At 44.4% G+C, this 27,057-nt stretch overlaps 1 protein-coding gene across 1 annotated transcript; it reads left to right on the forward strand.

The window, feature by feature from the left end:
- Positions 1-1,727: 1,727 nt before the first annotated feature.
- On the forward strand, positions 1,728-17,376 carry PKD2L1 (polycystin 2 like 1, transient receptor potential cation channel). The gene is made up of 15 exons (XM_058810152.1): positions 1,728-2,022; positions 5,802-5,915; positions 7,263-7,390; positions 8,507-8,763; positions 9,616-9,840; positions 10,221-10,449; positions 10,793-10,963; positions 11,684-11,865; positions 12,848-12,968; positions 13,551-13,649; positions 14,384-14,505; positions 14,821-14,938; positions 15,171-15,307; positions 16,054-16,207; positions 17,191-17,376. The coding sequence occupies exons 1-15, from the start codon at positions 1,728-1,730 to the stop codon at positions 17,374-17,376; spliced, it is 2,538 nt and encodes an 845-aa protein (XP_058666135.1).
- Positions 17,377-27,057: the final 9,681 nt, after the last annotated feature.

Here is a 27,057-nt window from a genome sequence, read left to right on the forward strand (position 1 = left end):
AGGACAACGTCACCCCTTTCACCACCTGCTCTGTGCCCTAGTCTCTGAGAAGGCAGATCTGCCCTGTACCTGGCTCCTGAAGGATGGGGTGGGATGTGCTGTGCAAGAGCTGCTCTGTGAAAAGCCCCCACATTCCCCCAAAGCAGCACTCCACATGTAAGTCATGCCACTTGTGCATGGGCAGGGGTGTCTGCTGTGTGGTCCCAGGAGGGATGGCTGGCTCTGGCAGGTGGCCTCTCACTGAGGCCTCACTCCTTGCATTGCTGCTGCCTGGGAGCTCTGCAAATGCTTCCCATGCCACTGCCTTCATCTGGCAAGGGAGTAATAAAACACAACAGGCCAAATAATACCAAATTCAGTCAAAGGATCCAACCCAGACCTCCAGTGCCTTTCCAGCCACTAAGGGTGCCCTCTTAGTGCCCTGTGGCAAGTTAGGTCTTGTTTCACTGTTGTTCAAGCAGCTGCTTAGTGCCACAATCTTAGGTCACATCTAGGGGACATCTCTGCATTTCCTAGCTGGCTTGGCAACATCAGAGTCCAGAGAAAACATCCTCATCTGGGCCTACAGGTGTGAGAGTCTTGTTGCTTTCTTGGGTAATGCCAGAAAAATAGCAACCCTCAGTACCCATGGAGAGGCACCTCTTCTGAATTATATATTCAGACGTGAGGAAGGACCAGGCTCAGGCTACGTGTTCTTTTATAGTCTCATCACCAAGACAAGTGTGGTGTCCTGGGGTTGAGCTCTGGGACCCCTCGGGGTACAGTCACAGACCTGCAGGACCTGTGGTGCCTGGGATGACTACTCGCTGGTGGCCAGTGGCAAAGGTGGGTGCAGGCAAGTCCCTGCCACTCTTATTGCCAGTTTTGCCTGTTTTTTATCTTGATGGGGTTTTGGTTTGTTAGGGTTTGGTTTTGGTTTGGGGTTTTTTTTTTGTTTGTTTTGGGAGGCATTGTTTGTTTGGGGTTTTGCTTGGGTTTTTTTTTCTTTCTTTGGGTTTTTTGTTTGTTTGTTTGGGGTTTTTCAATTTGTTTTCTTTTGTTTTTGTGGGTTTTTTGGTGGTAATGGTGCTTTTTTTTTTTTTTTTAATCAGGCTTGCCTCAGGGCTGGCAGGGACTACCGAGCTTGTGGAAATACCGCGAAAGCAGGAGATTCCAGCCCCTGGTTTCCAAAACGACCACTCCAGCTACTCCCGCGTTTCAGCCCTGATTTTGCAATCCGCAAGGAAGAGGATGCTGTGCCGCCTGCCCGCCTGGGCGCTGCCGCTCGGGGAGTTTCTGCTCTTTGTCCCTTGGCTGCAGGCGCGGGTCCCGCCGCCCCGAGCGGAGCGGCCCCGGTCTCACGGGTGCCCCGAACTGACCCGGAGCGCTCCTCGCTCCCCGCTGCCTCCTCTTCTCACGGCGGCATCTGCCTCTGTCATTGCCGCTGTGAAGCAGGGAAGGACTCCTGGACCTGCCGGTGTTCCCAGGGCGACTGGGATAATAGGGCTGACGGTGGTTCCTAACAAGGGGCAGTGCCACCCCTCTGGTCGGTGTCACCAGCTGAGCTGATATAAAAGAAAGAGAGGATGCTTACTGTCTGTGGGGAGCTGCTGGTGTGCCCTCTCCTGGCTGCTGAGGCAGACAAGCTGTTTGGCACTGATTATCTCTCTGCTAACTTTTAATTCCAGTCTGGGCAGGCAATCGTCACAATTCCAGCTAAAAAGTACTTCTGCTGGCAGTGAGTAGTCATGAATATGTCTCACCTAAAGAACAGAGCTGAGAGCCACTTTAAAGTATCAGAGGTGCATGAACTGGAGACAGTGGGGAAGAAAGCTTGGGACAATCCTGTTTACAATGGCTCTCCCTCTACCTCCTTGAAAATTCAAACCATCTACAACCCCAAACCTGTCCTGGAGAGTCCCTACGAGAATTTTGAAGAGGTTGGGGATGCGCTGCCCTACCAGGAAGAACAGAGCAAAGCTGTGAATGGGAGGACAAGTCCTTTCCTCAAGTGCTGCTTCTACATCTTCCGAGGCATCCGAGGTAAATCTCTATCTCATTAGAAGGGACTTATTAGCCCTCAGAGCAATGGTGAGGGGAGGAAGAGAAGGGATGCAGATGGCAAAAACCTCATAGTGTCTGTGAAGCCCAGGGACCTGTTCAACATGCAGTAGCATTACTCCAGAGATCATCTTTGGCTGACCTGAAAGGAGTATCCTTGTTCTGTGTGCCTTGCTGTAGCTTCATGGTCTGTCCTGTTACCTTTACCATAAGACTTAGTGGGTCTCATGCTCAAGGTCATGCAGTGAATCTGTTGGCAGGTCTTAGGTGGTCTGAATCCCCAGAAGCCATCACTGTGGTGGTGAGACTATTCTGTCTTTGTGTGCATTTTCTAGATAGAATGGTATTGGCCCCTGTGCTACAGTAGCATAAGAACTTATAGCCCTATCTACCAGAGAAAATCTAGCACTGTCAGGACTGAAATGTAGGGGATTAGAGCAATGTGTCAAATAATGTTTTGCTTGAAGATAGCTGAAAGAGGTGCTGTTTCCAGTTTAAAAGACAAAGGGGAATAAAATATTATGTAGGCTTATTCAGAGGCAAACAAAACCCTGGGGGCAAGATAAGTCTCCTGTCAGAATACAGTCCTGGGTAAGGGCATTATTTGAACAGTTTCTTATAGAAGGCATAAGATCACAATATTTTAAAAACAGGAAGGATAAAGCAAAGAAAAAAATTTCTTGCCAACGTGTCTTTTTTTTTTTTCCTCACTTGGAAGGTAAGAACCCCTCTCAGAGCCATACCCTCTAACAGTATGAGTGGGTGAATAACAGTACAGTTTGGTCCTGAATTGCACAGCCCCTCTGTGATCAATGCTTTTGCCATTGCCATTACAGTCTAACACTACTATCTCACATGGAATTCAGAGCAGAGGCTTTAGAGATTTCTCCTGGCCAAGGAAGAGTGCTGAGTGGGTTTGGTAGCTAATTACAGATTACTCTTAGGCAGTGTATCATTTACCTGGTTTATTCTGAAATGCTTTCTTCTAGGCATTGTTTGAGACTTAAAATGGAAAACCATATCCATACTTTAACATCAAATTTCCATTTGTGAGCTGCCAGAGTTGAATTTGGAGCATGCAAATGATGGTAACTGTCAAGATACCACATCATTTTCTTCTTCTGACTGTTGCAGCAGCGTGTCCTGACACTAAGGGTGGTAAATAGGGTTGAAGGAAATACCAAAGCTGGGAATCCAAAGGCCAGTGCAGACAGACCAAAGGTCTCTCTGAGCCTCACAGAAGTGGGGACTTTTTCCTTGAAGGATTTGCTTCCTTCCTTTGCATCTTTACTAGGTGCTCATCATTTTTCATTGCCTCTCCATTGCTGGCTTTTCCCTTTCCATTTAATCACCTTGGTGTCTCACATGGAAAATAGAAGTAGTACATATAAGTTAGTTAAACAATGAGAGTTTAAGAGGTTGGGTTTTTTGCTTAAAAACCATTTCCTGGGATTACATGTCCATAGCTAGAGGCAATAGTTGGATTATTAATCTTTTTTCTTGTCCTCATCAGTTACTGTGCTGGGTTAGTAGCGAGTAGCTGCTGCACCTGGTGCCAGTGCTCAGGACTGTTCCTCTCTAAGCAGTGTGCAAGCAGCTCTGTGTCCTGGTTCCTGCCTGCCTCCTGCCACCTCTGCTGGTCCATGGCCTGCACATGGGCAGACTTGGCTGGGTATGGGTGTATGGTGGTTGATGAGGAGTACCCAGCTTCCCACTGCCTTTGGAAGAGGATCTCCAGCTGTACCTGAGACCGTGAGCTAGTCACTCACCTGGGTCACAAGTCTGGTGATAATGTAGGTGTTGCCAGTAATTCTTATCAGTTACTTGTTAACTATCAGGAAGGTGAGACATAAAAGGATTGCATTCATAGCCTGTTTTCTAGGTTCTGTTATTTTTTCTTTGCTCAGCCACATGGGTTCTGGGTGGTCATTCAAGGTGCCATAAGGAAGACTGGATACCTTCTAGCCTTGAGTCCTTCTACTCCAAATGTCATGTCCAAAATAGCTGCATCCCCAAGGGGGTAGGTGGTGCCAAAGGAGACACAGATGGGGACATGCTTCATGTATGAGGTGATAGATCTCCCTGGCATGTTTCCTAAAGACATAGCTGAAAATAAACCTCAGCTGATACAGTATTACAACTAACGCAATCTGGAAGGACTGGAGCAGCCTCATGGTCCTCCAGGTATCATTTTGGGCAAGAGTCTGAACCAAGTTCTCAAGGATATTAGAGTCTCCTTGAATTTGGGTGTTCCTGAGTGCACTACTGTTCTAAAAGTAAAGAAAGCCTGTGCATTTGCTCCAAACATATGGATAGTAGGGGTTTCCTGCTTATGGAAAAAAACCCCAAACAAACCTGTTAAAAGATTGTGGTGTAGTCATATCTAAGGATGAAGGTAGTAATTTAAAAGTGATTTTTGTCCATTGTGAAGATTCCTGTAGATCATATGATACTTTCTTCTCCTCAGGAGTTAGTCCAGATCATCTCCAGGCTGTCATTTCTCTTGCTGGTCTGGATTGTCCAGAACAGGCTCCTGGTTTGCCTGCGCAGATGTGATGGCAGATGCTGCAACATCACTATGGTCACTATGGTAGTTAATGGTGCAGAAAACTGTCTAATCTCTTGAGATGCCAAAGAGCTATCAAAATGACAGGATAAATGCACACAGACCACTAGAACACTTTTGCTTACTCCAGACAAAAAAGAAGTTTGTATCTGCCGGAGATGACTTCAAGTGTAGGGCCTTTGATCAGCTTTGATCCTGGTTTGCAGGAAGAAGGTTGTTTCATCCCACTGGGGATAGGAATCAGGGCTGAGCTCTTTAGGAGCTGCAGAAAGCAGCAAGACCATGGCAATTATTGACAAGGCTTTCATCACCAGGCTTTCAATTGAAAGTTCTTATGCCTTTCAACTTCAGGAGCATTCCAGAAATCACAACAGAAAGCCATTACAAAAAGAACAAACAAATACACTAATGGTATTAGGTGGTTCATCAAACACAAAATATCAAGGCTTCTTTTAAAGGAAGCATTTCTCTCTTATTGATGACCCTGGTGACATTTAATGAGTTGTGTGAAGAAATAGGATCTTTAGCTGGTGCAATTAGTGTATTGGATTCAGCTAAGCTCCATTGTTAGATGTCCTGAAGATAATTTGGCTCTAAATGTTGTGCTGAAAATACTGAGTTGTGTTATTTGATTGAGTTATATGACCAATAAGAAAACTGCAAGGGTTTTTAGGTAAGCAAGAGACAAATATTTGGACCCTAATGGTTCAGTATACAATAAAAGGAGTAATAGTTGTAAAGCTAACACCAGATGCAGTTCTGGAATGAAAGACCTCTCAGAAAGTCAGCTGTTGGCACATGGGTGACTGAGATGAAATATTATGGTTTCAAGAGCATTTGTGACAAAGACTGAACTTCTGCAAAGAGTAAGCTGAAACACAGTCAGGAAAAGATCAGGCTATAATGAACTGAAAACAGAAGAAACATAAAACGAAATAGTGATTTAGCAAAATAAAAATCCAGTATATTTCAGTGTTGGTTAGCTAAAAATCTTTTATGCATGCTGGAATGGTTCTTCTTAGGGGTATTTAGCAAATGTTTTTAGTCAGATTTTGAAATGAAAAGTGACTTGGCCTCAAAAAGCCACTAAACTTCAACTCCCAACAGTGCTTTTTTGGAACAGGATTACAGCTCCTCGCATGGCCGTTGAGAATGGCCATGAAAAATTCTACAGTTCCTTCTTTATACCCAACAGGTCTGTGGGGCACTACACTGACTGAGAACACAGCTGAAAACAGGGAGCTGTATGTGAAGACCACCCTGCGAGAACTGCTGGTCTATGTTATGTTCTTGGTGGACATCTGTCTCTGTAAGTAGCTGTCATATCTCATAGGCACCATTTCTGTGTGCAGCATGAGGGGAATAATGTGAGATTTTATTACTAGTCTTCCTTGCTCTGCTGTAAATGTTACATTTATTGTATGGGTGTTCACAGCAGCAAGAAGTTGTCATTACCTTAAAGAATTGATGCTGCACAGAGAAGTAAAATTAGTGACCAGTGCTAACTGATGCTAGTTAGACTTAAGCAGTACTTTCTGATTGGCATAATCAGTTCTAGCCACTGACTCCACAGTCCTAGGAGAATCTGCCCAAGGTCTTTTCTCAGTTTCTCAGCAAATGCTCAACCCCCAGAGAGTAGCTCTAGAAACTTGCTGGTAGCAAAGACAATTCAGAGAGATTTTCCCCTCTGAGACTGGATGGGTGGCTGAGGCGATAAAGCAGATGACAGCTCACCCTGTTGTTATTGAGTGAGTGTAATGTGTCCCTGTAGTGAATGGCAATGCTAATATGGACTTTGTGCCAGTAGGACAATGGCTGTTTGGTTCTGCTAAGGTTCATTCCTTATCACCAGTGAGCACCTGTGGCATGGGACAGTGAGGAGGGTTATATTTCATGGACCCAACAGCAGGAGAGATGGACAGACAATACCACCCTAAGTTACTATCATGCTGTGTCAGGGAGACAGTGCTTCAGTCGCTCTTCCTAAAGAACCAAGACACGCACACGGACGTACGCGTTGTCGCACACAGATGTACGTGTTGTCACACACTGACTCATCCAGGAGGTGTGGGGGCTTGTGTCTTGAATGTCAGGTGCTTTATTCTCCTGGTGTCCTTTCAAGAGTAGGACATGTTCTTAGTGATCACCATGATGGATGTTTTCCTGAAGGAAGGAGCACTGGAGAGTTGAAACAACATGTTTGTGGAAGTTAGAGCCTGCTCCTCTTGGGGTTTCTTGGTAGATGAAAACTTACCTGGAGCTTTTCACTTGGGAAAATAAGGTGGTCTTTGTGCCCTCATGACTTCACATCAGAAATTCAAAATATAGGTCATCGACTTTGTTCTGAAAAATAAAATTTCCCTCAGAAATTCTGTCTGGGAACAAAAACTGTTATCCAGAATGTTCAGTTGTATCCTCCAATGGTCTTCTCTTACAACTTAACTCTTACATTTGTTCAGTCTGACAATTTAAACTCTGCAACATAGAGCAGATAAGTTTGTAAATCTCTAAGAAAGCAGAAAACCCTAAAATTTATTCTCCTGTGTCTTGTTCAGCTTACCTGTGAAAATATAAGGTACACAGAAAGTGAATATATAAATAAATATCAGGTGCCAGTATTCAGGTATAAGAAAGGACCCTCCTCTTGTTCTCTTAGTGACATATGGAATGACAAGTTCCAATGCCTATTACTACACCAAAGTGATGTCTGAGCTCTTCCTGCAGACCTCTACAGATGGCCGTGTCTCCTTCCAGTCCATCAGCAGCATGGCTGACTTCTGGGTGGTGAGTACCAATCTGGCCTGCCATGGGAACCCTGAAACTCAGCTGGACTGGGATATTCAGTTCCCTCTGAAGTACTATCTAGTGATTTCAGCAGACGTTTTGCTGCCACAAGCTTTTGCCAGCTACTAGCAATAGTCACAATAACATTTGCATTCAAAATATTAACTGATTTCAAGTATAGTGTATCCCTGAGCACTGAGTCCAGAATACTGGCTAGGCTAAGATTTGTGTGTGCCCAGAAGAGTCCATTTCTCAGTAAAACAGGCAGGATATTAAAAAAAATAATTTTGGTGATATTGCACAGATAGGAAGTACTGGCCTAGAGAAGCCAAGGGATTTACTTCAGATTTCCTTGTGACACAAGTGGACTTGAATCCTAGAGTACAATGTCTTCTAGCTGGTGTCTTAGTAATAGGCCATGTCCATTTTCATGATATTTTGAGAACATCAAAATTAACCTGCCTGTAATTCATGCCTGGGCTTGTCTAATCTATAGATTCTTTAGGAAGAAGCTGGATTAAAATTTGCAGTGACTTTTATCAAAGAGAATGAAGGGGACAAACATCTGGGTTCTAACATATTTCTGTGAAAGAATGGATGAAAGAATAACAAGAGCCTCAGTGAAGGCCATTGAGGTATTGCAACCACTTATCTCTGACAGCCAGAAGTTATTTGTCAATTAGAGTTGCCTTTTTCTGTCACATTAAAACACTCCAGCCAACAATGGCCCTATTGTTTCACCACCACTGTTTCCAGGACACTGGCACATGCACTTTTCATCATTCGCAACTTGCGCCAAGGCAGTTCCTTGAGACTTGTGCTGACTGAAGTAGAAGAGACAATGAGACTTGTAGGGCTTTTGTCTCTTCATTAGGCACAGAAGGTGCCACAGACACATTACAGGGCTGTGAGAAACCAATGATGACCCTGCTGCCCAGCATCCCTCCTCTACCACCAGCCCTGGTCTTTCCTCTCGTTAACGTACATGCAACACAAACTTTGGCTACTCTTCATCTTGGGGACCAGAGAGGGGTGGGTCAGGTCTCACTACCTCAATCCCAGACTAAGAGAATGTGTGAGCTACAAAGGAGTTGTTCTCCTCTGCCTCCTTTGCAGTATGCACAAGGGCCCCTGCTGGACAACCTATACTGGACCAAGTGGTACAACAACGAGTCCCTGGCGGCGCACAGCACGCAGTCATACATCTATTACGAAAACCTGCTGCTGGGTGTCCCACGCATGAGGCAGCTGAAGGTGAAGAACAACTCCTGTGTGGTCCACGATGACTTCAAGGAGGAAATCTCTGGCTGCTATGATGTATACTCTGAAGACAAGGAGGAAAGGCTCTCCTTTGGGCTCATCAATGGAACGGCGTAAGTACATCTAATCCAAACGAGTCTCTTCTCATTCAAATAAGAGCTGCTGAGCTGCAGGATGCCAAGGGTGAGTTTCTCACATAAGGCTGGAATTGCCCTTGCAGTCAGAGGCAGAAATTCCTTTTTGTCTATCAATAATGTCAAGTGTCTTTTTGGGGGAAGTACAATAGAATGAGTTTCCATGTTGGGAAAGCCATTAAAAAATACAGTGGGAATATAGGAAGAAATTGTTGCCTATTTTTAAGAGAGTGAGAATAAATGAAGACCTCTGGGACCAGATCCATTAAATGGCAAGCTGACATTTAGCTGGCAAGTTACCATTTGCTTTCCTCTGGGATTTCAGGAGCCAGAGAAAAGGGAGTGCAATTCTTTCATCTTGACAACCTGTTTCTCTATAATAATGTGAGGTAACTGCAGTTTAATATCTCTGCTCACTTCTCTCTGTGTGAATCTTGATCCATGAATGAGAAACTATTATTCATTAGGAAATATGAGTACAAGAGCATTCTAAGCAGATGGCGGTGTAGGATGTGGTAGAAGGTAAGAGAGTAGATGCTGAGAATAACCTCCATGAAAACAAGACTGATATAGCCAACAAACCTCAGCATTTTCCCTCCATAGTATTGCAAATCATGTTGTGTCACTGCTGGGAAGCACTAAACCAGAAAACTAACCATAATGGTTACCAGTATTATGTAGGGTGAGATCAGGAGTAGGAATTAAATGCCAATTCTTCAATTGCTTCAATTGAAAACTGCTCTGCCCCTTGAAGATATATTTTTTCCAGGGCACAAGGCCATATTCAAGCCTGGGCAGGTGAAGCCTTTCTTTGTGCCTTGTCTGTTGCAGGTGGAGGTACCATTCTGAGGAGGAGCTGGGTGGTTCATCTCACTGGGGAAGACTAACCAGTTACAGTGGGGGAGGATACTACATAGACCTCAAGATGACCAGAGAAGAGAGTGCTGAAGCCCTGCAGGTCTTGAAGGAGAAACTGTGGCTGGATCGGGGAACACGAGTTGTCTTTATTGATTTCTCTGTGTATAATGCAAATATCAATCTGTTCTGTGTTCTGAGGTAAGCTGAGTCCAGATGAAAATTCTTCAGCCTCTTGCATCTTCCTCAGTGCCTCAATTTATTTCTCAAAATACAAATATTTTATTATGGTCCACCAGTGGGGTAGTGACCACCCCTCTACTACTACTGAGTGATGTCAGTAGAATTTGCATGGTTTAGTGAGAAGTCTTGGTCTTCCTGAAATAACCAGTCACACTTCTTGTCACCTTTTACCCTTTCCTATCACAGGCAGTGAAGCAGCAGAGACATGGCTGCACAAACACATACACAATGCTTTCACTCATGGTCTGGTGGATAGTTCATGCTCAATTGGATGCCTCTCAAAATTATCTCTGAGCTTCCATCCCCTAGTTTGAAATTGTTTCCTTGTCCCCTTCAAGGTTAGTGGTTGAGTTTCCAGCCACTGGTGGTGCCATTCCCTCCTGGCAAATCCGGACAGTGAAGCTTATACGATATGTCAGCACATGGGACTTCTTCATTGTTGCCTGTGAAATTGTATTCTGTGTCTTCATCTTCTACTACGTGGTGGAAGAGGCTTTGGAGCTCCGTATCCACAAGTTTAAGTACTTCACCAGCATCTGGAACATTCTGGATGTGGTTGTCATTCTGGTGAGGATCCTTGCTCACTTTTTGGGGGAGGAATGGCAGGGGTGTGTAAGAGGCAAATAAATGAAGGAAAGTGGAAATTAGTCTAGATAAGACAAGAACTTGCACATTTTGCTCTAATACTAAAATGAACACATGCTCTTCTGTCTGGAAGAACTGCTAGGAGAAAATTCTTACAGATGCCCAAGAGACTGAAGTCAGGGTATCATTCAGCACATCATATTTTCATAGCCCACCACTAGACTGCAGCTCTGAAGTGGGATTGCAATGAGTTCTGTGACATTTAATTTCCATGGAAAGCACAGAAACAGCGATTGCTGCAGACTACTCCTCTTCCTCTTTGCAGCTCTCCATTGTTGCCATTGGGTTTCACATCTTTCGCACCACAGAGGTGAACAGGCTGCTGGGAGAGCTGCTGGAGCACCCCAACACCTACGCAGACTTTGAATTCCTGGCGTTCTGGCAGACCCAGTACAACAATATGAATGCAGTCAACTTATTTTTTGCCTGGATCAAGGTACTGTAAGGGATCTGGGAGGTGCCAGGTCTCCAGTCAGGCCTCTCTTTCTGGATAGCTTGAGGGTTGTCTCTTCCATCCCTCTGAGTAAATGAGTGTAACAGCTATAGAACAGTTATAGAACAGAGAATTTTCCTTGAAGTCATATGGTCTGTTTTGCAGTTAATCTGGGCAACTTTTCACCCTTCATTCTGAGGTCAGTTATTCAGAGGTAACCCTCAGGGATATGAGCTCAGACACTGCGGTGTAAAAGTGGTTTTAGAAAATGCTGAGTACCATGTAACTTTGTCCATCCTATACTATTTTGGTATTCTTGAGGATAATCTGCAAATCATATTTTTTTCCATTATGATCATTCAAGAGCTGGAAATGACTCATCTGTTGACATGGACTTTGCATTTCAACTAAAGCATCTTGGTGTGGCAGAAAGCCACCAAGGGGCTCCTCATCAGCCTTAAGAGATTTGTTTTTCCAGCAGTCCCTGTTTATATTTTCCTTTGACAAAGCGAACAAAGTCGTATGTTTATGAACCCAGATAAGGATGGTGGCACACCTGGGATAAATGTCCTGAAGACTAAGCCACCATTCCCTAGCCACCTTTCTCTTCAGTACTTTGGTCCTGTAGTGAACCTCTTGTCTTAGTAAGCACGTGCATGCGTGAGAGGGACTGACCTAGCTGGTGGTTTGGCCTAACTTTGTCCCCATTCTTCCATCCTGCAGATATTCAAGTACATTAGCTTTAACAAAACAATGACCCAGCTCTCCTCCACACTGGCACGTTGTGCCAAGGACATCCTGGGCTTTGCCATCATGTTCTTCATTGTCTTCTTTGCCTACGCCCAGCTGGGTTACCTTCTTTTTGGGACACAAGTGGAAAACTTCAGTACCTTTGTTAAATGCATGTAAGTGTGTAAGCTAGTACTGTGTTTCCATAATTTTATCAAAATAATTTTAGCTGCTTTCCACTCTTCCCCCCAGTTGCAAATCTCAATGACAATCAGACACCTGTTGTATCTCATTGTAATAAAGCCACAATAGTTAATAAGTTGCTCACAGCCTTCTGGTTGTGACTGACATCTTCATGGACGAAAGAATACAATAAGAAAACTGAGGGCTACAGGCAGATTTCTGTTTGTCTGGTGTTTATCAGTAAGGACAAGAGATATGGTGGATATTGGTAAGGACATCTATTTCCATAGAAATCCCACAGATACTGATCAATATATCTGAGATGGAGGTGGGTGCATGAGCACATGTGGAAGGAAAGGAGTGTTGGGGAAGTGAGTTAAAATCCCCTCTCAGACAATCCTGCAGTTCATGGGCCTGCTCAAGTAATGTGTGATGTTAATGGAGGTATCTGCTACAGCAATGGTTTTCAGCTTGTGTCCCACAGACCTCTGGGCATCCAAGTCCTGCCTTTGAAGGGTCTACAAGAGAAAACAGAGATAAGGAAGCTTGGGATCAATACACTTAAACACCCATCATTATAGGGGCTATGAACTACAAAAGTTGAAGAGCACTATCCAGTTCTAACGTCCCTCCAGAGTCTCACAAACTTTCTTGCAAGAGATGGCTTCATTGAGTCAAATGCCTTTAATCAGGGAAAATTCAGATTGTTTTGCTTTTGACTCCTATTTACACCAAAACACACTTTGGACAGCCTGAATTTGTGTGGAAACCATGTTTTATTTTCCTCTTGCTCTAACCAGATCAGCTTGCTTCACTCCTGAAATACTATGGATGCATTTAACTTGCCACTCTGGAGTGACTTAGACCCTGCTCTGGTTTTTGCCTGTGCCCATCTGGGCTGCAGGGAGGTTCAGGTTCACCTCAGGACTGTTTGTGTGTGCCTTTGTGTCACCCTGTGCTCTTTCTTTCCCCCAGTTTCACCCAGTTTCGGATCATTCTTGGTGATTTTGACTACAATTCCATTGACAATGCCAACAGGGTGCTTGGGCCTCTTTACTTTGTCACCTATGTGTTCTTTGTTTTCTTTGTGCTTCTGGTAAGCAACAAAGTCCTCCTTGTCCCTGTATTGAAGGCAGTGTTTGAGAGACCCCTCCTGACAATCCCTGGGTTAGGTGAAAATGCTTAGAAAAGAAGTTTCAGTTACAATAGCTTTGCAGTGCAAATAGACTACAGTAGGTAAAGAGTGTGTTACTACAAGTGGGGATTTGCTTATTTAGGGTGATTAAGGGCCAACATCTCTTAAGGTGAAAACTGAAACTGACTGGCTTCCTAGGCAATGGATGCAGAGGAATGTTCATAATAACCAGGTTACACACTCAGTGTCAGGAGTCCATATGTAACCTAAGATTTTGCAAGAGAAACTACCAAAGGTAGTATTTGAGGCGGGAATAAATGTACTTTCAGCCACTGCTTTAACTGCAAAAACTTTAGAAAACATGGTGTGGCTGAAGTAGGCCTTTTCTTGACCCTCTTTAATTTGCCCAAGAGATATCCCATAGGGAAACAACTCCTTGTTTAACTAAGTCTTGCACATCTGTGTCTGTTTCTTGCTGTTTCAGCTGATGGAGCAGGCAGGATGTCTCATGCATATTCATCTCACTGCTTCCCCTTTTCCTAGAACATGTTCCTGGCCATCATCAATGACACCTACTCAGAAGTCAAGGAGGAGCTTTCGAGCCAGAAGGATGAGCTGCAGCTCTCTGACATCTTGAAGCAGGTGATGAATAGTGAAAGCTGTGCTACTTTCTAGCTAAATCATGAAGCATTTTTGGAAGTCCCTGACCTAACTGGAATTTACTAGAGAGAAACAGTGGCTGCCAATCCAGATCCCCCTTCTTTGTGTGCGCAAGTCACAATTCCTTTCTGGGATAAATCAAGCTCCCAGACCTTTGGCAATGGGAAGATGAGAATGCAGGTATTGGGTTAATCCTGTTACTTTATGTAGTGTTTCTGAGAGACTTTTCTTCCCAGTATGGTCTCTAGACAAAGCTCTTTCAGTCCTTCATAAAATGTACTTTGATTGAAAAAATGGCAAGTCCTGTTGTGCTAAGTTGAGCCTGTTACAGTGGCACAATTGTAGCAGGTTAAATCTGTCTTTCCCATGGACAAATTCCAGAAAAGTTCCTGGAAGGTCACAATTCTGCTGTGAGATCAATATTCTACAAGGAATAGTAATTGAGATAGTAATCTTAAACAGCTGATGTGTTGGGAAATCAGATAAAGGAAGAACTGGGGTGAGAAAAGCAGAGGGTTAGCGTGTTAGTATCACTCTGAAGGTGTGATTCTAGTTTGGAGATGAGGTTTATACTGCAGTGCTTTATTTTTTGCTTGTGGAGAGCTTGAAAACTCCTGCTATTACTTAGCATATGCTCACCTCTATCACACTGCCCACTCTGCTCTACTTTTCACTGTTTTGTGTGCATGATTCTGTGTCTGTGGCTTTGGTCACAGAGCTACAACCGGACACTCACGAGGCTGAAGCTGAAGAAAGAGCAGATTTCTGAGGTGCAGAAAGCCCTGCAGAATGGAACAACACAACTGGACTTTGAAGACTTCAAGAACAGCTTGAAGCAGTAAGTGAGTCAGTTTGAGGGATGTCCACTTAGTCCTTTCTCTTAGTAATACAGGTAATTTAAATTTTCTGCTTTTCAAGACAAGAAGAGCGATTAGCTCAGATCTGGGCAATTTAAGAATAAAAAAAATTATCTTTCCTCAAATATTTAATTTCCTGTTCTAAATAGGTTTGTATAACTATCTCTTGCCCATTTGGGATGTTTAGGTTTATCAGTGGCAGGAGGAAACAATACACTGATTTCAAAATTCCCACTCTGTTACAGCTTAACCGTATAATTCTATGCTTTGAGCTTTCTCTTTCTATTCTTTTGCAGACTGGGCCATGCAGACCATGAGATCACAGCAGCTTTCTCCAGATTTGACAAAGATGGCAACCGCATCCTTGATGAAGAGGAGCAACAGCAGATGAAGCATGACCTAGAGGCAAAAAGGGTAAAAAAAATGGGCAAGGAAAAAAAAAAAATTCTGTTTGGCAGACATCACTGCAAAGTGGCCTCAGGAATCTTTGGGTTTATGGTATGAACTAAGCAGGCAACTAAAATATAGTTCCAACTCCACCTGCATGCAGCTGAGTGTATTTTGCCTGTGAAGCTCATGTGTCATTGACAGTAAAGCCAGCCACAGAATTAGTATCCATATTTGCAGGAGTTTCTTTGTTTTCCAGGTTGCTCTGAACACAGAGATTGAAAATTTGGGGAAATCCTACGCTGACAACAACCTGGATGAGAATCTGACCTACATGGAAGCAAGGAATAACCACAGCAATAAGGCCACCTGGGTCTCCAAAGAAGAGTTCCAAGTGTATGTTTGTGCTGTCAGTAGTTTAAACACCCAGCAAATGAGGGGTCCAATTTCCTGCTGCTTCCTTCCCTGATGTAACTCTTTACAGTGATGCTGAGCAGCTTCAGTAAGATCTTGTCCCTTTTATCTTGCACCTGTGTAAATAAGCAGGTCAGGAGATAGCTGGGACTGTTCTAGTAATGTAGTTTACTTCTTCCTGTAAAAGACTCAATTAAGGAATTTTGTTTTCTGCCTCTTGATTAACCTCTTCAGCTGTCATCTAGCCACAGGCAATATGCTGGCATGTTTCAGGTCAGAAGGTGGCCCAAATAACTGGGTGAGGGAAAGCTGGTACCTTTACAGAAGGTCCTGTAGCAATAAATATCCTTGATTTATAGCCTAGTTGGCCTTTATCCTTCAGTTCCAAGAATAACACTTGGCTATTTTCTCCATAGGAGGAGCACAGGATAAACACAGCAGAGTGAATCAGTATATCTTGATTCTGCTACTGAGAAACACTGAGCAAACCACATAGGGCCATATCAAAGGAGAGGCAGGTGCAATATTTAATAATGGAATTATGCTGTGTCTAGATCCATCCTAAAGAGAACCACTGATTACAGATGAAAACACAGTGTAGCAGTAGGTGACATAATCAGTGATCTGGGAGCATTCACTTCTATTTGAGGTCTCTGGGAGATGTCTGCAACAAATCCCTTGACTCATCACAGGAAAAAGCTTACAAATGCTCTCCATGTCTCCCTCAGCCTCCTGCACCGTGTGCTGCAGCTGGAACACTCCATAAACAGCATTGGCTACAAGATTGATGCAGTGGTGAACAAGCTTGAAAGAAAAGAGCCAGAAAGAAAAGAGATGAAGAAGAAGGATCTGTTGGGCAAACCACTGGGTGATGTTAGCAAGGTTGGTAGCCCTCCACCATGCATTTGAACCAGCTTCAGATCAGGTGACTAGCTCTGCTGGGAGAAAAGGCCTGGTATCATCTTTGCTTTTCCAATCTTCATTGACTTCAGATAAAAAGGCTTGGGCAGGGTGTATGATCAATCCTTTTCTGTTTAAGCAAAATGACATAAAGCCTCTTGTTTTCATGTCCCCACGATTAACCCTAATACCTTTAAACACATCTTCTGGCTCCTTTGAGGCCAGCCTCAACTCTATGGGAGTGGGTAAAATTTGCCTGTTGTCAGTTGCTTTCTAGCTGCTCATCTTCAGGCATTAAAATGATCAAACTGTCCTTTCCAGCAAGAGCAGCTCATGGCTGTTGTGGACTGTGATCTTAACATCTTGCCCGTGGATCATTCATCACATGTGTGGTGGAAGATTGGCCAACTGTGTGCTTATAGCATAACACTGTGACTTTTGCCAAAGAGTGCCCATATTGATTCAACCAGTGTATTTTGGATCTTCAGCTTTAAAGTCAAAGGCAGCAAGGCATGTGGGAGCCATGTCACTACTCCATGGTTTTGTGGCTTCAACAATGAGAATAGCCAAACAGCACAAAGTGACCTAGCAGAGTCAGAAAGAAGTCTCCCTTTTGCAGAGTAGTCTTGCTATCCCTTTGCATCTGAAAGAGTGTTTTGGGAGGTCCTACTCCTTTGAACATGCCCAAAATCTTATGTGTGTTTGTTTGCAGATTTGCTGTGCCACAGCATTTCTGTGAAGGTGCTCATAAAGGATGAAAAGGGATGAATCTCTCCTTGTTTGTCTAAAGCTTGAATGTGCATTCCTCAGTGTATTGGATCTTTAATAGGCAGGCTTGTTCTAATTTCTGAGAGAATGTGGGAAGATATTTTAGTATCCTGCACACCTTGCCTCTCTCCTACAGTGTTGCTAGACTTCTTGGTAGCTTGCTGACATTGCAGGTCACACTTTCTTCTTGTTCACAGGAGGAAGAAGCCAGTCAGGAAGAGCTGCACCCGCAGAGCCTAGACCAGCTGGGAAAAGAAGGAGAAAGTTGGGGGATGGAACACATACAGAGAAACAACATGAGTGGCAGCTCTTCCCAGAATGGGGTCTATCACACCTTGCCCAAGTCAAGTGTACTGGGGTCTCAGGTGCCCAAGAACTTCTAGCCAGTCTAGAAGAACTTCTAGCCAGTTATAGCAGTGCTCAACAGCCCAGTGCTCCCAGTCTGGCTGCCATGGTACCAAGTCACTGTCAGTTGTTCCCCCACTATTAGGATAATCCAGAGAGCTGGACACAGACACCACTGTTGCCAGGAATTCTTAATGTGAAAAATCAGGGATGCTATTCTCCAGTGTAATGATGTATGACATCACAGAGCTAGAACTTCTGTCCCCCTTCATCTTCTCCCCTGTACCCATATGTCAGGAAGAGGTGAAATTTGGCACTAGGTGATGTATTAGGTTTCTGCCTCTGAACAGGCTGGCACAACATTGTCTGTCTAGCCTTCCCCAAAAAGTAGGGAGCCCAGAATTCTGACCGTTTGTGTCCAGATAAGCATATTGCAGCTTGTTCCCAAAACACGCTGGTCTGCAGGAGACAGATATGGCTGTCATGTAAAGAAAGCAGAATGTAGTCACCAGAGTGAAATGGGAAGAAGAAATGTGGTTCTTTCTACCTGGTTACAGCCAGTTTTGTTCCGTTGTAGTTTGTTTCCAGATTACCTTGGTAACCCTCTCTGTACCTTAGGCTCAGGTGTTGAGGAAAGAGGTTACTGGTGCTTAACTGGATAACAATAAGATACAATAAGAGTTGACACCAGTGTAACTGGGAGAAGGTCTGAAATATTCTAAAATGAGAAGCAGTTGGTGGAGTCCTAGGTCTGAGTGTTAGGGAACAAACTTCTAGTTATATGATTTCTAACATAGCTGTTGACACTAAGAAATATGTCATTTATTTTCACACTCCTTAAATTGCACCTTGCAAACTAGCAGCCCATTTATGAAGTTTGATGCTTCTTGTTTTTGTGAAGGAAACAAATTTGCAGTTATGAGTGCTGACACCATTAGCATTGAAAATATTGTGAAAATGAGTGTCAGTTTTTTTACCACATGCAAAATACTTTTTTTCCAAGCATTTTTCTGTTTGCTGAGGCTCCTCTTTTTCCTTGTAATTGGTGCAGGCTATTGCTGCTATTACAGGGCCATTGTAAATATATTTCAAATACCTTTATGACTGATATTCTGGCACAGTTAACCTCAAATAGGGTCCATAGGCTTAAAGCCAATAGAAATGTGAGCTGTACCAGACCACTGCTAACAGTTCTCATTAGTGCTACACTGTTTAGTGCTCTGTGCAGTGACAGGTTTAGCTGGGACCTTGTGCAGGGGCATCTTGTATTGCCACCTTTTTTAAGATGGATGTTCACTGCATTCTGGAGAAAGCCTCTGGCAGTGTCTGAAGGGTCTCAGGATGAGCCCTGTCCTCAGATGGCCCAGGTTTCAGGGCTGCCACAACCACAAGATAGTCTTGGTAAATTGAAGCAGACTGTCAATCAACTCCAAGGGCCTGGCAGGAGCTGTGAGAAGGAGCTTGTTGCCCAGCCCACAGGGAGCTTAGATTTCAAACAGGAGCTGGGGAGGCAGGAACCGCAGGGTCTCATGATTCACTTCCCATCATCAGCTGGTCCTGCTGTTGGGAACAAGACTGTGAGATATTGCCATGTTTCTTCATTCCCAGTTCCACTGAATTCAGAATTGAGCAAAATGTCTTACCTTTAGCTTTTCTGGCTGAAAACAGAACAATGGTGTTGCTTACGTCCTCCTCCTCTCTGCATTGAAGCTATTATCTTGTTCAGAAGAAAACAGCCTGTCAGGAGTACTTCCTAAAATAGGCTTTTTTCCCCCTCCAAATTTTAATTAAACAGAAAATTCATATGCTAAACTGTGATTGAACAGAGGAATTATGTGCTCTATAATGGGCTCAAATAGTGCACACAGCCCTTTGCAGTCAATTCATCAGGTCTTCTGAGATTTGAAAGGCACAGAGGAAGATTCTTATAAATTAATTTGTAAGACCTTGTTTTAGATCCTGACTCCAGAGTAGACTACAAGTATACCAAGGCATAATTGCAAAGCAAGAAAAAAATGGCTGCTCTTTTGAGGTCTCTGAAAGTGTCTGCCTTTTCCATGGACTCAAATTACTGGATGAAATTCTGAGTCTGTATTACTGCACAGATATCAAATGCTTGGGATGCTGATCTTTTAGGAATTAAGTCTGGCACTTTGGGAGAGATCCAAGCAGCAGTTGTCTGCTTCAGGTGGCTGAACCTGTGCTAGTAGCCAGTGTAAGATATGTTGCTGGCTGAGGCTGAGCTTCTTAACCCAGAAATAACTACTGTGAGGGTAACAGGATCCTGAAATCAGGTTCTGCCAAGAAAATGAAAGTAAAACTTACGATCTGTAAAGCTTGGCTTTACAAAGCCTCAGATTTCTCACAAGAGAGAGTGTTGTTTAGCTGCTCTGTTCAACAGAGAAGGTGACTCAGAACCTCCCTTTCTGCATTGCCCAGTGTTTCTTTCTGTTCCCCTTCTAAGCCAAACCCCAAGACCAGCCCCACAGATAACATCCCACTGAGGCAGGGGTGCTACAGCCACAGGAGCACAGGGTAAGAGCCCTGCCTGTCACTAGACACCAAGATAACCTTCACCCCCTGCTCCTTTCTGCAAGGGACTCCCATAACTATCAGGGAAGGCAGGTGAAGTGCAGAGGTGTGACAGCTGAACTCAGATCCATGGGACAGTGACCAAGAGCATCAGACAACCAGCTCCCAAGCACTGAGTCTTTTCTTTAGGGCAGCAGCAGGAGCAAAATGGTAATGTTCACATGCAGTGTTTGTTCATGCCTGAAATTTGGGAAGCCAATTTTCCCCTGCAAAGGAAGGACATGGGAGTCTCCACAGGCCACTGCAGCTGTGAGAGATGTCTGCCTCTCACTCTGCCTGTCTCTGGTAAAGGCAGGAGACTCTAGCCCGGTTTGCCAGAGCTCTCCCCTTCTCTCTGGCAAGGACAGCCTGGCAGCTTCCTCTCCCTTGGACTTGGGGGGCAGCAGTCAGCCTGCCAGGCTGAGGAGCCCTAAATCTGCTCTGGCTGTGATCAGACAACAACTGCAGGCTATAGTGGTCTCCCAGGTCAGCTCTTTTCCCCCTTCCTGGCAGAAAGACCACTTCCCCCTGTGGTGTGATTTTAGTCGTGCTAGTGCTTCTCAGTGTAAAACAACTTCTGTTACTGGCGTGTGCCTGCATTAATCTCATATTTCTTGTACATTTTTATGCCACTGACTGTTCTTTGTGCAACTGTCAATTGTGTTTTCATGCTGGTTGAAAAATAACATCAATACACCAAATGGTAAGTTCATACAGCTTTTCTTTTCAAATACGTGTTGTCAGGCCTCCCATCAGGAGCTGATATTACTTAGATGATACATGTCTGATGGGTAAAGTAAAGTATTTGTTCCTCAAAAAAAAAAAAGGTGTGTGATTGTGTTTTGGTTCAATCTGTAGAGCATAGCTTTCCAAACTGCACTGTGCCAGCTGTGCCTTGAAGTGGTTAAAATCTTGGGGAAGAGGTTTGGAGAAGCATAAAGTCCTTTGATGAGATTCAGCAGTTATAACTGTTATTTGTGTTGGGACTTGCTGTGGATGTAGTCTGAGGCCCACTCTGGCAGGTGTGTGTGCTCCTGATCCAGAGCCAAGGGGGAAGGAAAGCGTGTCCGAGCCATGATTTCAAAGCACAAGTGAGGCAGAGAGAGATTCATGGATGTGTGCAGGGAAGGGCATGGCAGTGATGTCCAAGAGGAGGCTCAAGCATTGGCAAAAAGCAGCCCCAACCAGCCGTGGCGATGAGCACGGGAAGCTCCTGGTTGCGTCTCCCCAAGAACATAATGCCAATAGTCCTAACAATGAGCAAGCCTAACTTTTCATGTTTAAAAGGAACACAAAAGAAATCCCCCGACCTCCTACAAATACAGCCAAGCTTATCAGCCTGGTTCGTTTTACCAGTAGATGTCAGCCAGCACTACTCACAACCCTTTGCACCTACAGTCTCTTCTCTTCCATTTTCAATGCACAGAAACAAATCTGTCGTTTGTTTTACTGAAAGAAACTGAGATACAGAAACATTCCGTTCGTGGTGAGAGAGAAAAGACAGAAGCAGAGTCCATGGATTCCAACAGGTAATTTACGATACTAGACCCTCACACTTCAGGACTTGTGGCAAGCTTTATCTATCTCAGGCAGGTTATAATTCTCCCTACAACCTGTAAAAAGGATTTGTACAGGTTTTGCTAATTTTTTTCAGTCTTGTGAAAAGCTCTTAGTGAGTGCTATTATTAGCCTGAAGTTGCTGCTCACTGGTCTTTAGCACCGAAGGTTGTTAGCTGGAGGCTGCCCTTACCCTGTGTGCTTTACAGACACACCCTAGGAGTCCTATGAAGAAAAGAACAACATTGGGGAACAACTATCAGTATTCAGAGTTTATGAGCAATAATGAAAAAGGGAGGGGAGTAGTCAGTACCTGACGATCTAGCAAATTACGAGCCCAGATGATGTGCCATCCTTTTACTGGTCACACAAACCCTAATTCCAGGTCTCCAAACATGAAAGCAAGAAGCCTGGGAATGGAGAGCAGTAAAAGTAGCAGGAACTTCAGTGAGTGCCAGGTCCCCATCTCTGGGCTCAGAGGTTAAGGGATGTGATAACGTGAATGTGCTGGGTTTTGGAGAGGCATGGCACAGTTCAGCACCTCTGGCCCTGCTCATGGCCCTTTTTTAGAGGTGGCAAATGCCAGGCGCAGCTCATTGCCAGCCAGCCATGCTATACACGTGCCAGGCACTCAGGCAGATGACAGAAGGGTGCCAGCCCCACGGGGTGTGGTGAGATAAAGCCCTGGCTGAAGAGTGCTGAAGGAGGAGTGCAAAAGTTCAGTTGACAAAACAGAGGCTGTTCAGCCTGGTCTCCAGCCTGAATCAGCCAGCTTTGCTGAGGCGTGCTATAGCAAGTTACCAAGAGAGCCTGTGTGCATGGCAGTAACAGGGCTCTAGAGCACAGGATGTCCCAAACTGCTCTGGATGCTGCTGCTTCCTGGCCACTGTGTCCCCAGAAGATACCAATCGTTACTCTGATGGTACACTCACTTCTAGGTGCCAGAAGGCACAGCAGCCTAAGAAACAGCCACTCAGAGCAAGATGCAAAGCGGGAGCTTGAAGCTGGCTTTGCTTGTGCTGCCTGAGAAGGGACTGGGAAGCTATCCCAAGTGATCATTTTCATTGGCTGTGAGTCCCTGTGGGGTCTTCTTCTGCAAAAAGCATCAGAAATAATAGTAAAGGGCAAGCTCAGAGAGAAAAACTCCGTATCTGTGCACACACCTGCAGACCTATTGCTAGAATGTTGCAAACTACCCAGGTTGTTCAGACATGTTTGGAGTTCAGTAATAGAGCGGGCTTTGAAAGCACATACAAAGACTTCTGGAGCAGACAAAAAGGACAGAGCTTCTTCTCAGTTTCCTACACAATTGAGAAGTGTTACAGCAACAAGAGATGGTAGGCTTTCTGAATCCTTTCAGGAATACTGCCTCTTCTGCTTCAAAGAATTTTATTCTGTTCAGGCCCAGGAGAGGCCATGCCACCAACAGGCATTCTTTATCATGAAGAGAATAGGATGACCTTATTGTAAAACAGAACAGATTGTACTTGCTTCTGTTCTCTTACCAAATACTCATGAGGAAGGAGAGATGTGCTCAAAGGAACTGTTCAGCATTTGGACACGAGGACCTATGTCCAGGGGCTGGGGTCAGGGTCCTTGTCATGACATAGAACAAGGAACATCAGCTAGAGACCTGTTGTGTCTCCTCCATCCTTAGCCTGGTGACCAAGGGTTGTTTATGAATGTGTCTTTTCACATGCTTTAGGAGATGACAGTGATCAATTTCTCACCCTGTCCCTCTTCTGTGAATCATTAAGATTTACTCATTGCCCCTTGTCTCCCACTCTGAGTGCCTGGAGGAGCTACTCCTACATGTGCTGCTGTCCTGGTGAGAAGCTAAGCTCAATGTCATCAACACTTGCCACTCCTGGTGTTCTACACCCAGGCTCCCATTTACTCTCCATTCACACCTACCTTGGCATTTCTGTTGTGTCTCTACCCGCCCTGCCTCTCCTGATTAATGAGAACTACCTCCAGGCCTAGGACACCTCACCAGCCTTCAGTGGCTCCTGGGTGACCCGGGGCTCCCCCTGCCCCTTTTGAGTGCACTTGTCATCTCCACTTACACAGCCATTTCCAACGTAGGATAGAAAAATTTAGTCTGGAGAGGAGCAGAGCAACACAGTCAGAAAACCTGAGCTGCCCTGGCCAAGACAGACTCCAGGCAGTGGCTTTACTGAAAAAGCCAAATATAGAGACGAGTTGGAACACAGTGGAACATAACCAGAGAGGCCAGATGGAAGGTGAGTACAAAGAACTCTGGCATAAGTAGCCTAGGAGTGTTCTGCTTTTTCCTGTAGCATTACTGGGTGAGTTGTGCAACCAAGTGCTTCCTTCTCTTTGTTCTCCTCTTTGTTACTGCCTTCATCTTCAAGACAAAAATCCAAACATTTAGTCTGGCTTTCTGGTTTGGTTTATCTTTGATAACACTTGCTACCTGGTGATTCCCTGTTTTTCTTCCTCAGTTTACTTGTTTACAAATGTGATTTTCCTGCAATCTGCATCAGAGTAGGGGACAACTGAGATTTCTGAGCCTTTACACTTTTTCTTTCACCTACTGTGATGCTCTACCTTGTGTCATGGCACAGTAGTTCTCTGTCAAGGTCACAGAGCACTAGTGAGCCTCTAGGAAGGCACAAAAGAAGGGACAAGTCATGGATAAGACAGAGCTATTTTTTATCTCCAGAATGCAAGCTGTTTGCTATAAGGATATCTCACACTCCTACAATTGTGTACAGTCCCTTGGGGGAAGAATACTCTGCAACTCTGGGTGTACAGCACCTACTGCAAAAAAAATGTCTGAATGTGTTCAGGGCTGCCACAACAAATCCTAATGGCAGCAGCCCAGGCCTTGGGAGTGGGTAAAAGTTAAACAGTTTTTAGGAATGTCTCATAGGGCAGCCTGGACTTTGCTCCTGAGGAAGGAGGTGAATTGCCTACGTAACAATGTGTATGTCAACATTCATGTCTAGCAAGAGAACTGACCTCTGCAGAGCTGAGTTGGGACAGATAAAACACACTTTAATCCTGTTAGCCTCCTGCAGGCACTGAGGCCCTCAAAAGGGAAGCAGAAGGATGGAGTGCCCATTCCTGACTCACAAATAGCAAGACAAATTGTACTTGAAGGAGTCCTGCACAGGAGCTTGGGTTGAGTGTGGGAGAAAATTGTACTGGGGATTGTGTGTTATGGCCTCTGTGCTTGGTGCACTTCTTGGTCTGAAGTCCTAGGCCCTGTCCTAAAGGCTTGAGAACACTATAGGGGCAGTCAGAGCTGGTGTCTCTCCCAGACCTGCTTGGCTTGAGAGGACATGGGAGCTTTCTTTCTCCTTAGCAGGCTCCTGAATACATTACTAACAGCAGCAGTAGGAGCTATAAAAATCTCAGCATATTTATGATGTCATCTTTTTTACCCCTGAAGAACTGTCATACTGGTTTAGATGTACTAGGTGCTTTATCTATGACGTCCTTGGCTGATTACTTGCTTCACCAGATAATACTTAACTGTGTTGGTCCTATATTTTAATTACTCATTATTTCTGTCAGAATGAAGCCCATGATATCTCAGTGTAGTGTCATTAGTTAAATACTGATTTCCTTTACTCTTAGATTTGCTTGAACCCTTCCTTATCTTTAACCAATTAAGGATTTAGTGCTACTATGAATTCAGATAATGAAGTAAATGATTAACAAAACTTGACAGAGTCAGACTTCTACATAATCTTGCAAGTCTTGCAGAAGTCAACTTCCCCAAGGCAAGCAACACTTTAACCAAGTAACGGAGACTAGTCAGAACTAGCTTTGACATGATGAGCAACAGGGTGGAAGAAAGCATAATGAGTTTTTTTGTGCCTAGAGTGCTAAATTTGTAGATGCATCAGATTCAGTACATGTGTACACATCTGTACAGGGTGTGTCTTTTGGAGTGGTTTACTGGAGCTTCTGGAAAAGAAGAGCCCAGAAAGTATCACTGAAGCACCATGTCTAATATTGCTATCTTCTGCATTGACCTCAGAGCTGCTTTTATACAGTGAGCATTGGGATCTGCTTCTTGATTCACTCATTAGAGAAGGCAATAATACTAATCTTCATACATCTCCTCCTGGACATATTCCTTATACACTCTCTTGCTGGTTCAAGTCCCTGAAATATTCTATGAGCTTTATGAAATTCAGCATTAGGTAGGATTAAAAAATACCCAGGATCCTCAGGTCAATGAGAGCAGCATGCTAAAGAAAGCAGTGGAGAAGCAGCAGGACTCCTCAAAGCCTCACTTTCTGCTAGATCAGAAATGCCAGGATGCATCCTTCATGCCCAGGATGATATCATGGTCCCTCCTGCTCTGCAACCCTGTAGTGGCAGCCAAATCAGAGGCTCAAGGCAGCAGGAGTTCAGGACAAAAAGCAAAGATCTCAAACCTGTGCTAAAACCTGCAGGAGATCTGAAACATGACCCAGGCTGTTCTTTCCTTGCTATAACAACATGTCAGTTCAAAGGCTGCAGCATTATTTGTTTAATGTCACTCAGTAGATGCACCAGGGCATTGGAGCCTGGTGGCTTGGTGCTTTCTAGGGCTTTACACTGGGCTTATGCTTTTGGTGTCTTTCTGTGAAGACCACATCCTTTAATCTGCATAAAGCCTGACAGTTTACAGGGCAAATGCCCCTCTCAGTGGATGAGGAGCACAAAGCTTTGCTGGCATACCTACCAGCCTGCAGAGTGGCGAGCAAGAGAAAAGCACAGTAACATTATGCTGTCATCAGGCTTGTTGTGAGTATTTGTCTTCAATAACTACAGCCCTGGCCACTGTTTTCTATCCCTGTACTGGCAGATACCTCCCTCAGCAACACTATGAGTTAGATTGACTGGACCAGTAACATGGTACAGTTGGAAAATATTCCTAATTGGGGTGGGAGATGAAATAGGCTCTCCTTGAGAAAAGCCAGAGCCTCCAGCAAGATTTAGTTCCTCTGAATATCTGGGGTCTCTGCTTATTTCTTTGTCATTGGGATGAGTTTAGGCACAGGGGACAGAGAAGTGGATTTTCCATTCCATGAAGTGCGGGAGGAGCAGTATTATTTCCCAAAATGACCAGCATGAAGGCACCTACCACCTTTGTCTGAGGAGCAGATGTGCAACTGAAGGTGTCAAAAATAACCTGAAGTTTTTAATTGTGCTCCTCGAGTGAGCTGTTCTCCTGCACCACTGTGCAGGCACTATGTGGAGCAGCAAGTTCATGACTCAGAAAATACTCACCTTTGTTCCAAAGCACACAGGCTCTGTTTGCCTCACTGCTCCAGGCACGTGACAAGAGAAGATTGCCTCCGCAGCTTGTTGAGGGGTAGTGAGTATTTGGGATTGAAATATTTTTGGAGACAGAGATGTGCATATTTGGTGAAACACTAGGGCAAAAGTCTTCAATGTAGGCAGATTTTCCCCAAAAAGGGAAGTTAAATCATATTGGAAACATGAACTCAAGTGCACTCAAGACCCATAGAGTGACTAAAGATAGCATTCATCAAGCCTAAGGCAAAACCTGCTCTTCTGAGAGATCTCTAGGGCTATTTCAATACCCCCATAAACCCACTTGCTGA

This window comes from Ammospiza caudacuta, chromosome 9 (genome assembly GCF_027887145.1).
Source record: "Ammospiza caudacuta isolate bAmmCau1 chromosome 9, bAmmCau1.pri, whole genome shotgun sequence".
In the NCBI taxonomy this organism is placed as follows: Eukaryota; Metazoa; Chordata; class Aves; order Passeriformes; family Passerellidae; genus Ammospiza; species Ammospiza caudacuta.

Coding starts and splice junctions, on each gene's coding strand:
- PKD2L1 (XM_058810152.1), top strand. CDS start 1,728: ATGAATATGTCTCACCTAAAGAACAGAGCTGAGAGCCACTTTAAAGTA. Junction 2,023..5,801: donor CATCTTCCGAGGCATCCGAG/GTAAATCTCTAT, acceptor TATACCCAACAG/GTCTGTGGGGCACTACACTG. Junction 10,964..11,683: donor TATTTTTTGCCTGGATCAAG/GTACTGTAAGGG, acceptor TCCATCCTGCAG/ATATTCAAGTACATTAGCTT.